This window comes from Panthera uncia, assembly GCF_023721935.1.
Source record: "Panthera uncia isolate 11264 chromosome A1 unlocalized genomic scaffold, Puncia_PCG_1.0 HiC_scaffold_17, whole genome shotgun sequence".
NCBI classification, from domain to species: Eukaryota; Metazoa; Chordata; class Mammalia; order Carnivora; family Felidae; genus Panthera; species Panthera uncia.
The window spans coordinates 67,972,835-67,987,194 of NW_026057577.1; the positions used below are offsets into that span (position 1 = coordinate 67,972,835).

General features: G+C 36.3%; 2 protein-coding genes across 2 annotated transcripts in view; both read left to right on the forward strand.

Moving 5' to 3' along the window:
- Positions 1 to 10,321, forward strand: part of ADGRV1 (adhesion G protein-coupled receptor V1) — a 76,229-nt gene extending 65,908 nt beyond the window's left edge. The window contains exons 14-19 of the mRNA XM_049648893.1: positions 6 to 186; positions 919 to 1,082; positions 2,164 to 2,287; positions 3,507 to 3,773; positions 9,327 to 9,453; positions 10,066 to 10,321. Of these exons, the coding sequence (XP_049504850.1) occupies positions 6 to 186; positions 919 to 1,082; positions 2,164 to 2,287; positions 3,507 to 3,773; positions 9,327 to 9,453; positions 10,066 to 10,321 (1,119 nt within the window). The remainder of the gene's footprint in view (positions 1 to 5; positions 187 to 918; positions 1,083 to 2,163; positions 2,288 to 3,506; positions 3,774 to 9,326; positions 9,454 to 10,065) is intronic.
- A 550-nt stretch (positions 10,322 to 10,871) lies between these two features.
- On the forward strand, positions 10,872 to 14,360 carry LOC125934289 (adhesion G-protein coupled receptor V1-like). The gene is made up of 2 exons (XM_049647557.1): positions 10,872 to 11,651; positions 13,928 to 14,360. Exons 1-2 carry the CDS (start codon positions 10,964 to 10,966, stop codon positions 14,332 to 14,334), a joined length of 1,095 nt encoding a protein of 364 aa, XP_049503514.1. The 5' UTR covers positions 10,872 to 10,963; the 3' UTR covers positions 14,335 to 14,360.

Genomic DNA, 14,360 nt, shown 5'->3' on the forward strand with positions numbered 1-14,360 from the left:
TTTAGTTGGATGAACACTACTGGGTGGTCCTCAGCAGCCATGGTGAACGGGAAAGCAAGTTGGGAAGTGCCACGGTTGTCAACATAACGATTCTAAAAAACGACGATCCTCATGGGATTATAGAGTTTGTTTCTGATGATCTAATTGTTATGATCAATGAAAGTAAAGGAGACGATACCTATAGTGGTAATTTGTTCTGCTTCTCATATTCTAGTATTGTTTACTAAAGAGGAAATTAACCACTTTTTCTTTTATTTCTTTAGCAAATAGTTATTTTTACTTGTCCATCTGCCTTAAAATTACATGTAGTGCAGACATTGGTGTTTTTAAAAATGAGGTTTAGGATTCCTATTTTTATTTCTTACCTTAGTATTGTAATGATAATGATGTAATGATAATGATGGTCTCAGTTATATTTTGATTTCAGTTAACCACATGTGGTAGAATCCGAACGATAGGATTCAAATAGGAGAGACTTTAAAACTGAGAATTAGTGCTTGGGAGCTAAGTGCAGTGGCATGAAATGAGAAGGAGCTTATTTTTAGAGCAGCGTCTGTGTAGGTGAAAAAACTACTTTTGAGTGTACAGCTTCCTCTAGCAGCTTTAGCAAATATCCTTTTAGAACTTTATGATAGGTGAACCTGATTAATCACCATTTTGTTCCCTGTGATGAATGACTTTTAAATCCCCGAACTGTGGTAAATAAGATCAAGTCCATTTATTGCACAAATTTTATACCTGCAGAAAGAAAACTAGGTTACCACATTTAGATACATACTTTGAACCCATGTAAGCAAATGATTGGCTTTTATTAAAAAGAGGTCTTATATTTACTTTTGTTTTTTAAGCAGTTTCTTTACTTATTTTATAAGTGTTCAATATATATTCATGTATATTATACACATTTGTATTTCACAGCTGTTTATGATGTAGTAAGAAATCGAGGCAACTTTGGTGTTGTTAGTGTATCATGGGTGGTTTGTCCAGACTTTACACAAGATGTGTTTCCTGTCCAAGGGACTATTTTCTTTGGAGATCAGGAATTTTCGAAAAATATCACCATTTATTCCCTTCCAGATGAGGTAAATGTTGCATATATTAACTCTCTTTATGCGTTGTCATTGCTTAATAATTACTTTTTATTTAATAATTAATCATCTGGCAATACATCTTGTCATGAAAATATGTCAAAAAGAATGCAGGCATGATAATGTCTGAATAGACACCAAAAGAGAAATACTTTTTGTTTCCCTGAAGGCATTTTTAACTCTTAGAACTCACGGTTGCCAGTAACATGCACAAGTGTCGAGGTTAGGTTGAGGTTAAATGTGCCGCTTGTGCTTTGGGCCTTTGAAGACAAGGGTGTACCATCTATTAAGTATGCTCTTGGTGCATTCTCAGAATCGGAACAAAGGACCAGATGGATCATGGACCCAGAGTGGTGCTCATGTTATTGGTAGTGAAGAGAAAGAACTTAGTAACAATGGGAGTGGACTTTTCTGAGCTGAGCTGTGCTTTAAACAGTCACGAAGCCTGTTTACTTTCCCTCAGGCTTGTTCCTTGAGAGAAAGACTTCCAACGTGCTTCCATTTTAGGATGCAGAGAACACTAGCTTACATGGATGAAATGAAAGAGAAATGGTGTTCACCTATGGATTTATATAGACTCAGAGATGGTAGGGAATCTCATCTTGGTAGGACATGGGAATGAGGTCTTTATGGGTGAAGCTTCAGTAAGGTTTGTGAGAGGCCTTTGAGAGCTAGCCACACTCTTGTTACTATTATGACCTCTGTTCTAAATGCATCCAAAAGTTATTTTTCTGGCTTTTTTTTTTTTTGGTAAACGACACATATCTTCTTATAGAAATAATGTGAGCTGTGTATTATTTATATTTTTAGCATATATAAAACAAAATAACTGGATTTCTATTAAATTTTATGAGTTAGAATAAAATGGCTGTTTGGATGAAATGCATATTAAAATGTTTTTTTGGGTCTGAATCCTACTTGAGTCATTAGGGTGCTTCTGCCTCAGATGGCAGTGAACGTTAGTACTGCCATTAATAGAGTCATTTTTTAAAAGATAAAACATAATTTAGGACTGTAGTATAGAATTGTTTGTGCAAATCACCTGACTTAAAACACGTATAACATTTCCCACAAGATTCCAGAGGAAATGGAGGAATTCACCATTACTCTACTTAATGCCACTGGAGGAGCTAAGATAGGAAATAGAACTACTGCAACTCTGAGGATTAGAAGAAATGATGACCCCATTTATTTTGCAGGTGGTATTTCTGTCTTTTTTGAGTGACTTTACATCTTTTTAAACAGTAGGTAGATATGTTTTCAGTAACGTTTTTAACTGAACATTTTCAAGAAAGCACAACTGATGCTTATTTAAATATGATTTCTTGATTTGTTTGAATGATCATTATTTAATCTGTTTGATATTTTAAGAAATGTTTTTAAAGGTTGTCGGAAGGAAAAAGACAATAAAACAAGTACTGTTTTTACTAGCTTTGTTCTCCCTCTGCCTTCAGATTCCAAGGTATTTCTTTTGCCTTTGTGCAGTAAAGAGCACTCTTCATGAAACTTCTTCCAGTACACAATGTAGCCAGTTCAGGGTCTGGGTATTATTTGCCTAATGGATGCTCACTTACTGTAATAACTAATCTTTACTGGATCTGTAAATTAAGGATTCCCTATTTTTTGCATTTTAATTTTCTTTAGAAGTCTCTTTGGGGACTCTAGACGGTTTTTAGTTTTCATTGTAATTTTAATTCCAGTATAGGTAACGTACAGTGTGATATTACTTTCAGGTATACAATATAGTAATTCAAAACTTGGATACAACACCCCATGCTCATTGTGACAAGGGCACTCCTTAATCCCCATCACCTATTTTATCCCCAGTCCCCACCTTCCCACTCTGTCTCCTGGAACCATTGGTTTGTTCTCTGCAGTTGACCTTTTTTAGTTTGATTTGTGAGCTTAATTGGTGTCTAATTCTTTCTTAAACCTTTTTCTGCAAGCCATTCAATTTACAACTGCAGGAACCTTTTAAAGCTCTTGAATTTTACTGATTACTATTCTTAACATTCAGATAACATGTACATAATGAATTAGTCCTGTGTTCAGCCTTCTGCTAATTGCTGTGGCAAAAATAGAACATAAGATAGCTGGGCTTATTCTCAAGGAACTTACAATCTGAATTTGGATATGAGGTATATGAAACAGTAGGCAGAGGATTCAGCATGTAATTTACTGACAGCTTGAGAGTTGAAGACCATGAATTCTGTAGGAATGAAGGCAAGGGGAAGGTTACTAACCTAGAAGTAATCAGAAGAGGCTTCATGTAGGACTTGGCAATAGAGTTGAATCTTTAAGCAAAGATACAATGGAGGACAGTTCTTGTTTGGGCAGGGAGAAACAAAGTGATTTGAAAATATGTAGATGGGATCAGAAAAGCTCACATGTTCCTTCTTTTCTTCATAAATATTTCAGAACCTCGTGTGGTGAGAGTTCAGGAAGGTGAGACTGCTAACTTTACAGTTGTCAGAAATGGATCTGTGGATGTTGCCTGCACTGTCCAATATGCTACCATGGATGGGAAGGCTACCGCAAGAGAGGGAGACTTTGTTCCTGTTGAAAAGGGAGAAGTGCTCGTTTTTGCGGTTGGAAATAGGAAGCAGAGGATATCTGTCTTCATTAATGAAGATGATATCCCAGAAACAGATGAGTCTTTTTATATAATCCTCTTTAATTCAACAGGTAAATAAATTACATTTTTATGGCGGATCTGTTGTTTCAGTACCTTTATCAAGATGACATTAAGTATGTAACTGTCGTCTATGACTATTCAAGAGCAGAATTGTTTCTTTTATTGCTTTTTTGAGGGAAAGAATGAAGAATATACATGTTGAATCTTCATGTGCCTGGTATACTCTGTGGCATTATTTTTAATTTTTTTCACAATGTGGCACATGTATAAAATTGTGATACTATGTAAGGAATAGAAATCTTCTAGTTAAAGCTACCCTCAGCCTTGTTTAGTAACCCAAGGGCTTAGGGAATCAGTATCTGTAACCCCTTGCCATTCTAGCATGGCGTTGGACATACTGGCCAGGAAGCTGCAGTCTGTAGATGGCTGAATACAATTGGCTGTTTGATAATTCTCTGAAGGTATAGCCATGATGAATGGTACTTTGCAAGAAGGAAAAGATAGGCTCTTTCTTCTTCTCTATACCATAAATGAAGCAGGATGTTTGGACCCCACTGTTTGGGTCCTGATATTACCTTTAGTCAATTGGTGAGGCTATAGCTTGTTTCTACATTTATTCTTTTTTTTATTTTATTTAAAAAAAAATTTTTTTTAACGTTTATTTATTTTTGAGATAGAGAGAGACAGAGCATGAACGGGGGAGGGTCAGAGAGAGGGAGACACAGAATCCGAAACAGGCTCCAGGGTCTGATCTGTCAGCACAGAGCCCGACGCGGGGCTTGAACTCATGGACCGTGAGATCATGACCTGAGCCGAAGTCGGCCGCTCAACCGACTGAGCCACCCAGGTGCCCCTCTACATTTATTCTTTTAAGTGTACAAAGAGCTAGTTTTTTATGCACCTTTTGAGAATAAGTTGAAGATAGGATACTCCATCACCCCTGAATACATTAGTGCATTTTTTCTACAAACAAGGACACTCTCTTACATAACCACAATATAACCATAATGTAGTATAACCATTAATATAACATTAATGTAGTCATTGCCTCAGACCCCATTCAGATTTCTCCAGTTGTCCCAATAATGTCCTTTCTAGCAAAATGATCCTTTCATAAATCATGCGTTGATTTTAGTTGTCCTGTCTCTTTAATCTCTTCAATTTGGAGTAGTTCTCCTCAGTCTTTCCTTGACTTTTATGACCGTTATAATATAGAAATTACAGGCTAGTTATTTTGTAGAACATCGCCCATTTTATGTTTGATATTTCCCCATTACTAGTTTCAGGTTTTACATCGTTAGCAGGAATTTCATAGAAGTTATACTGTGTTCTTAACCATCTCTTCAGTTGACACGTGATTTTGTTTTTTGTCCCTTGATGTCAGTGTTTACTTTGACCATAATTTAGGTGGTGACTGCCAGGCTTCTCTACTGTACTTTCTTCTTTGTAATTAATAAATATTTTTGTGGGGAACACACTTTAGTAAATATCCTGTAACTCACCAAACTTTCATTTTTTTTCACTGATCTATATATCAGTATTGACTCATGATTTTATTTTAATACAGTGGGTTATATTTCACTGTCATTATTTGTTTTGGTGGTCAGATTTTCCCAGATTTGGCTAATGGTAGCCTATTTGAGATGACTTTTTTGTCTTTTTGACATATTCCATATTATTCTGTGAGCATTTTCTTACTTCCTGGCACAGCAAGCTGTTATAAACTCATCTTATACTTTTCCTGTGACAACCCTGAAATTTGTCATTTCTCCAAGAAGCCTGGTTTCTTTCAGTGAAGGATGTTTCTTAGAAACCAGAATCTGGGCATTAGGTGGGCATATTTGTTCTCAGCGTATGTTCCTCCTCGGCCCTGTTTGTGTACAGAAATTAGGCATGTATTTATGTATCTATTTCTATATACATACACATACACTTGTCTATCTGTAATTCTGTATCCAACTATGTGAAAACCATTAGTTCATACCAATATTTCTTTTTCTATTTCAATGATTTGTTATAAGCTTCCAGGTTTCTTTCCTTCCATATTTGTCCCTTCTTTCTCTGATACTGTTAACTTTAGAAGCTGTTATCATTAATATATTTACTTATTTGATTAATTCCCTCTGTAACCACTTTTCCCCGTTGCTTCTTTTATCCTCCTTACACGAGGAGGTTACCTTTCTTACCCCTTTAGGGTTCTAGCTTCCTATGTTAGGCCAATTCCCTGTGTGGATGCCTTCCCACTCCCCTCAGATTCCAACATCTAACACCAAGGTTTTCTTCTGTGGAGATGGCCTCCGGTCACTGTTGTGCCATAACCGTCTGCCCTTAGTGTGAATGCCTGCCTTGTGCTTTACCTTGTGTCTTTTGGACTGAAATACTCAGAAAGAAGAAAAGGAAAAGAAAGAGATCACTTTTTGTTTATGCTGTGTTTCTCTGTCATTTTCCCTATCTTTATCTCTCTTCAGTTGTGTCTCTCTTCCTGTTTCCCTTCTTGTTTTTCACCCGGCTTAATAAGAAAATCAAAAAAGTAAAAATGAAAAATTCTTATGAGGAAAAAATTAACTTTGTAGAGTAATGTCCACAAAATAGATTTTACAGTTACAGAAAACCCCCACAATTATTAATCAGGTATTATGTAGACCAGAAACATTTTGATTAATTGTCCTAAAATTTAAATGAAAGAAATTGCTATAGATAAAAATAATTTTGGTGATGTAAAAGTGAAAAAGTTTTGCTGTCGTGATGAAGAAATGACATAGTCTTAATAGTTTGCTGTAGAAATAAGTTCTTAATTCCATTTATTAATTTGGTGTCATTTTGTGGAAAATTATTGTATCCCCAAAATCTTTGGGGTCAAAATGTCACTGGGGTTCAACTATTGTCAGGAACAAAATGTCACTATGATTATGGTGGATCAAAATATCTAAACCTCTTTTTAATTTTTTATTCTTTTTTAAGTTTAGAGAGAGCATACATGCACACATAAGTGGGGGAAGGGCAGAGGGAGGGATGGGGGAGTGGGAGAGAGAGAGAGAGTGAGAGAGAGAGAGAGGGAGATTCTTAAGCAGGCTCCATGTTTAGCACAGAGCCCAACATGGGGCTCGATACCATAACCGTGAGATCATGAGCTAAGCCAAAGTCAAGAGTCAGATGCTCAACCGACTGAGCCATCCAGGTGCCCCAAAACATCCAAACCTCTTACATAGAGAATGTAACATGACTATGCAAGGAAATGACTGTGTTTATTTTGTAAAATGTATCATTGGGGAAATATATTTTGATATTTGGAGAGAGAACAAGTAAGAGGAAGCGGTGTCACTGGATGACTGGCCTGAGGTATACTGCCACTGCATTTGTTTTCAATATTTTCCCAGATGTCATGGCATCTGAGGACGTAGTGACTTTAGCTATGAAGACTTGGATGACATAATTTGTGCTTTTACATCTCCTCTTAGTTCTTTCTCTTCCACTCTTCTCTCCTCTTTTATGATGTCAACACATCGAGCCCTGAAGGGATCAACGGTAGGAGGGCTGGATGGGTAGCATCTCTAACAGGACCTAGTGTTGGCAATGGATATTTGTCCCTGATAGTTACTGTTCACAGTATATGGCCCAAGATTGAATTATTGAATCAAAGGATGTGGCCATGCTCAGAGCCCTTGTTAAATACTGTCAATTCTCCCTGTGGAGGGATGGAATGAGTTTTTAGTACCACGTGTGATATGTTGTATGACAAATGCACATGGCATCAGTATCCTGCCAAAATTAGATTTTATTATTTTTGTTTTTCCTAGATTTTTATGATTCGATATTTTGAGGTATTTGGTTATTCTGTATTGTCAGCATTTTCTGTACAATTATTTTACTAGACAGTATTTTTTCCCTATTTCCATTGGTTAATTATCAAAGTAAGTGTGAGTACAGTTGTATATTGATGTAAATTCTTTTTAATGTGCTGGTCTGCTGCATTTAATTTCTGATTCTATAATTTTAGTTTTAGATGTTGCCCTTATCTGATTTTAAAAGTTTTATTTCTTTCAGTTCAGCTAACATTCATAAATAACTTTTGTGTACCAGTTACTGGAACTCTACTCTTCAGGGCATGGAATTGATTAAGAAGGATTTGTCCAAGGAGCTCACAGTAGAATTGTATGTGTGTGTGGGTGTGTGTACTAAATTAATGCTATGATTGTTATGATACACTGACAAAGTGGGAAGTGCTGTAGGAACATGGTGGAACTTCTCTTACCTTAACTTTGGAATTCAAGGAAGAATTCCTGGAAGATGTGTCGCCTGAGCCGGGTCCTGAGGAGTAACAAGTGTAAAGATAAGGAGGATTTTGCTTGCTTTGGGAACAGCAGGAACAGAAAAGAGCTTTAGATCTCTGGGAAATAATGAGAATGTTATTGGCAATAACAGTGCTGACATACTTTGGATGGAATTGGAGTAGAGGAATCAAGTTCAACACCATAAAGATTGCTTTGTTCTGTGTATGACCAGATCAAACTGCTTCCTGAAAACAGAGACTTACAGGGAAATACACGGGGCGCTTGGGTGGTTCGTTCAGTTGAGTGTCTGACTTCGGCTCAGGTCATGATCTCACAGTTTGTGAGTTTGAACCCTGCATTGGCTTTGCTCCTGTCAGTGTGGAGCCTGCTTCTGATCCTCTGTCGTTCCCCCTCCCACACCCTCCCCCACCGCCCCGAGGCTTCATTCTCTGTCTCTCCCAAAAATAAATATTAAAAAAATAAATATAAATAAAGGGAAATGCCCAAGGGATGCCTTGGGTGGCTCATTCTGAGCATCTGACTCCTGATTTTAGCTCAGGTCATGATCCCAGGGTCGTGGGATTGAGCCCTCACCGTCTCCTTACTGAGCAAGGAGCCTGCTTAAGATTCTCTTCCTCTCTCTCCACCCCCCTCCGCCCTACTCCTTTCCCCTGTTCATGCACTCTCTCTAAAATAAAAATTTTTTAATATTAAAAAGGGAAATGTTCAGACCATTCTAATTAATATGAACAGGAATATATTTTTTAATGTTTACTTATTTTTGAGACAGAGAGAGACAGAGCATGAATGAGGGAGGGTCAGAGAGAGAGGGAGACACCGAATCTGAAGCAGGCTCCAAGCTCCGAGCTGTCAGCACAGAGCCCGACGCGGGGCTTGAACTCACAGACCATGAGATCATGACCTGAGCCGAAGTCGGAAGCTCAACCGACTGAGCCACCCAGGTGCCCCTGAACAGGAATATTTTTATGTTATGGGGTAATCCTCCCATTTTTTATGAAAAGAAAGAATATACCTCAAAAATGTGAATTACATAAAGCTGTGTTTTTGATTTCTAATTAAAGTACTAAAGCAATATTCCTGTTGTGAAGAAAAGTATCTTCTATGTTTTTCAGTGAAGTAGGTCTTCTGTAATTAAACATTTCCACAAAGACAAGTCACATTAAACTTATCTAGGCATCTCTTTTATTTATGACCTTCATTGTGGAAATTCTTGCTGAAATTTGAACTTCATTATAAACTTTTCCTTAATTTTAAATATGAATTTAATAGCAAGTTAACTACTTCTTTGTTATTTTAATTTTTTTAATTTAGGTGATACAGTAGTATATCAATATGGAATAGCTACAGTGATAATTGAAGCTAATGATGACCCAAATGGCATTTTTTCTCTGGAGCCCATAGACAAAGCAGTAGAAGAAGGAAAGACTAATGCATTTTGGTAAGCATATTTGAATAAGGTAAAATCATAATTGGATAAAATAAAACCTTTAAGCATGCACAAATTTGAAATATTATTAATGTTTCAAAATTTCAAAATTTCAAAATGAACTATAAGCTTTGTTTATGGTGTTGCCACTTGTTTAAAAAAAAACAAAAAACAACACTTTAGCTGGTGAACAGAAATTATTATACGTACCCTCCTCACCTCAGCTTCCATCATCAGGACTGAGAGACTTGAGTTATCCAAGGTCTTCTGCAACTCTTCTTTCAAATGATATGTGACTACCCTCACCCCATCCTTTGCTTTTGAAGAACTCTTGCCAGTTCTTCTGTAAATATTTTTCGATGGGGTTTAGAATTTACCCTTCAGTTTGTACTTTGAAGAGTATGACTTTTAAGATGGCTTCTCTTTGTCGTTTAAAGTTCTGCCTCATTCTCTTACCGTGAGATTAATCATGGGTTCTCACTAAGGATTAGCTGGCTGGTTTATATTAAAGATGGTAAATAGAAAAAGTCTATTGCTGAGATAACACAGAAAGCTATCACTGGAGTTAAATTCACTACTTATATATTTTTCATAAAAATTAATTTTCTTTAATTTGTTACGTAGGATTTTGAGGCATCGCGGACACTTTGGCAATGTTTCTGTGGCTTGGCAGCTGTTTGAGAATGATTCTGCTTTGCAGCCTGGACAGGAGTTCTATGAAACTTCAGGGATTGTTAACTTTATGGATGGTGAAGAAGCCAAACCAATAATTCTCCATGCTTTTCCAGATAAAATTCCTGAATTCAATGAATTTTATATTTTAAAGCTTGTAAACATTTCAGGTGCTGTGTTTTTCCACCTTTTTTATTTTATTGCTTAAATTTGATGTTTTATACATAAGTAATTAGAGCTGTACCAAAAATACAATTAATGAAAAAGTAAGTGTATCTTGATTGTCCAACTTTAAATGTCAAAAATACCCTTTTTGATAGAAGCATTATTTTTAACATTCATTTTGTGGTCTTGGCTTGGCTAAGTTTTATGGATGGAGACTTATATTCATTCTTAAACTTAAATAGATTTTTTCCTCACTAAATAGAGTATCTCCAACAAAATATTAATGGAAGTTAGGAAGTACAGATTCATGGTAGCTTAAACCTTGGTCTTGTGCCATTGAAACAATTTAGACAATCAGTTTCCCCATTACTTGTGGTTTTAAGCACAGGAATTAAAACTTTCTAGTTAATATTCTCTTTTCATGCTTTTTTGGTTATTAATGAAATTATTCTGAGCCAAAATACCTCTGAAAATGTGGTTAAAAACATATGGTGACATTGTTGTTCATTGATTAATGACTATATTATTTAACCAGAAGTTTGCTAGTCAAATTCCTTTTGTCTTCACCTCATACTGGAAAGTACTTCAGATTCTGATTTCTTATTTATTATAAGTCAATCTTATTACAGGTGGATCTCCAGGTCCTGGGGGCCAACTAGCAGGAACCAACCTCCAGGTGACAGTAATGATTCCATTTAATGATGATCCCTTTGGAATTTTCATCTTGGATCCAGAGTGCTTAGAGAGAGAAGTTGCAGAAGATGTCCTGTCAGAAGACGATATGTCTTATATTACCAATTTTACCATTTTGAGGCAGCAGGGTGTGTTTGGTGATGTACGAGTAGGCTGGGAAATACTGTCCAGTGAGTTCACTGATGGTTTGCCCCCAATGATAGATTTTTTGCTAGTTGGAATTTTCCCCAGCACTGTGCATTTACAGCCGCACATGCGGCGTCACCACAGTGGAACAGATGCTTTGTACTTCAGTGGAGTAGAGGGTGCATTTGGAACTGTTCATCCAAAATACCATCCTTCCAAGAACAACTCAATTGCCAACTTTACGTTTTCAGCTTGGGTAATCCCCGATGCCAATACAAATGGATTTGTTATAGCAAAGGATGATGGTAACGGAAGCATCTACTATGGGGTAAAAATTCAAACAAACGAATCCCATGTGACACTTTCTCTTCATTACAAAACTTTGGGTTCCAATGCTACATATATTGCCAAGACAACAGTCACAAAATATTTAGAAGAAAATGTTTGGCTTCATCTTCTCATTGTCCTGGATGATGGTATAATTGAATTCTACCTTGATGGAAATGCGATGCCCAGAGGAATCAAGAGTCTGAAAGGAGAAGCCATTATTGATGGTGAGTGTCATCTTTGACTAGGACACTGAATTTTGAATTTTTAAAAATTTTGATTTCTTACAAAGGCCAACTGGTATTTAAAAATCTGCTTGTGTATTGGTTTAATTTCTGTAATAAAGCTATGCCTACCAAAACCATAAATTCTGTACTGAGTGTTGCAGAAACGAATCAGGGAAAGTCTTTATCCTTGACGTACTTAAAATAGGCTCTGGGAGAGAGATGTGTATGTATAAACAGATCACCTCGATATTGTGGGATGAAAGAAAAATTATGAAGGCAGAATATTTATCTCCCCATAGGCAGTAGGAGGGATGGGGCATGATGATTCCAGGTAGAAAAAAGAGCAGAGGTATAGAAACATGAAACAGCCTATTGAATTTGGGGAACTGCTGCTTGGTGAATTGCTGGAGGTGAAGGGTGTTGGGTGTAAGGTTAAGGAGGAGTTGAAAGAGAAAAATTACTCTAAAATGCCCTGCAATTACAGAAGTTTATAGTCTTAGTAGGTGAATTGGTGAATTCTGTGGAGAGCTTTGAAGAAATAGGCTTTGTGGTTTTCAATCTGCATTATGTATTGTTTCTTTGAGAAATACTGGTTATTTCCATTATAATCACCAATTCTTTCCCAGCCCCTCCATCCTAGGATGTGATTATTTTTTAATTAGTAGGGAAGTAGAGCACAGCTTATATGGTTGTAGCTTATTAGACTATTTTCCTTCTGAACCTCCTTGCATTGGGTATCTGGTTGTATTTTTTTTCTAGTAGAAAAAAAATGCCCAAAAGAAACAACATGCACACGCTACTGATTTCACCTCCAAGGATTATGCTTACAGCATTCTGTAGCATTAAATCAATCCCCTTTTGATTGTGTGAATATATGCATATGTCTGTTACCACTGATTCATCTGGTGATGGCATGGTGGTAGAATGAGAGTGGGAAGGATTGGGGAGATCAAGAGCTGGTGTTTCTTTTCTCTGTTTAGCGTACTGCAAGGAACTTAGATTGTTTCTGTAATTTGTAATTTGGAAACAAAATTTCAAAGTATTTATATATTTAAAATATATTAATGAACTATAGTATATGTTAGGTATTTTAAGATACATAAAAGTATATGTTCCATATGGTGTACAGATAGATGAAGTTTTAAAACTTTAAATTCATTAATTTCAGCACCCATGTAACTAACTAGATCAAGAAATAGCATTCCAGAACCCCTCTAGCCCTTCTGCAGTCACTGACTCACCACCCTGTCCACCTACTGTTGCCATTTCTGAGAGCATGAGAGTAGCTTCTCCTATTTTTTTATTTTATGTAAATCAATTGAGCAGTGTGGATACTTGAGTGCCTGGCTTCTTTTGCCCAGTATTGTTTCTAGTGTTCATCATATCTTTGCCTGTCATAGATATTTCACTCTCTTTACTATATAGTTAGTCCAGAACTGCTGCAGGGGCGATTGAGATAATAATTGCAGGATACTTGTGACTGCCCTAAAACAACTACCTGGGTTCTGCCTTGGTTGATGATTTTTATAAACAGTATTACTTGTACTTTTTTCCCAAAGTACTGCCAAGCTGTCATCTTATATAAATATCCTAGTTGAGTTATTGGAGAGGGAATAAGTAAAGAAATAAGAACTAGTGAATTTTCGAAAAGGGAGAGCTTTAAAGAAATAGTCATGATTATTGATACATAGTAATATAATTGGAGCTTCATGTTGTTATTTTCATGAAAAAATCTGTAAGACTTGCATATGATATTGTTCCTGGGGAGGAATACTTTTTTTTTTTTATATCCTTTGCATTAATTATTGGTGTAAAATTATTTGGTCTGTGAAAACTTTTGTTGAATTCTCACAGCTTTATTTGACTCAGGATGCTTTTCTAACAGATTAAGCCTTGATTTGTTCAAACAACAGTAATAGAAACAGTTAAAAAAATTGTGACTGAATTGTTCCATTCTTAGATGTGCAAGGAGATTTTAAAATTTTCTGGAAGAAAAATCTATATAAGTATACACTCACATATACATAAACACATACACACACATATATACACACACATGTACAAGATATCCTTTAGTGTAACATATCTTACATCCCAGCAATTAGATTCTGTTTTCATATCAGAAAAGAGCTTTCATTTGATTATATTTGCTTTATGTATTTTATTTATCTAATAAAACCTCTTAACAAAATTGTTCCACTTTCTGAATCACACTTTGTAATTTGGTACAGGATAGTAGTGGATATTGTCGTGTTTAAACCCATTTCTAATTGCAGGGCCTGGAATGCTGAGGATTGGGGCAGGAATGAATGGCAATGACAGATTTACAGGTTTGATGCAGGATGTGAGGTCCTATGAGCGGAAACTGACTGTTGAAGAAATTTATGAACTTCATGCTATGCCAGCCAAGAGTGATTTACATCCTGTTTCTGGATATCTGGAGTTCCGACAAGGAGAAACTAACAAATCATTCATTATTTCTGCAAGAGATGATAATGAAGAGGAGGGAGAGGAATTATTCATTCTTAAACTAGTCTCTGTATATGGAGGATCTCGCATTTCTGAAGAGAATACTACAGCAAGATTAATAATACAAAAAAGTGACAACGCCAATGGCTTGTTTGGTTTCACAGGAACTTGTATCCCAGAGGTAAGTAGTGCGCTTGGGGGATTTTGGAGTTAAAAGTTCACTGTAGGTAGATTTGTTTG

Bases quoted from the DNA above. Each gene is read 5' to 3' on its own strand.
- LOC125934289 (XM_049647557.1), top strand. From the start codon at position 10,964: ATGATTCCATTTAATGATGATCCCTTTGGAATTTTCATCTTGGATCCA. The intron at 11,652-13,927 runs GTGAGTGTCATC...TTCTAATTGCAG, and splicing joins AGGAGAAGCCATTATTGATG to GGCCTGGAATGCTGAGGATT.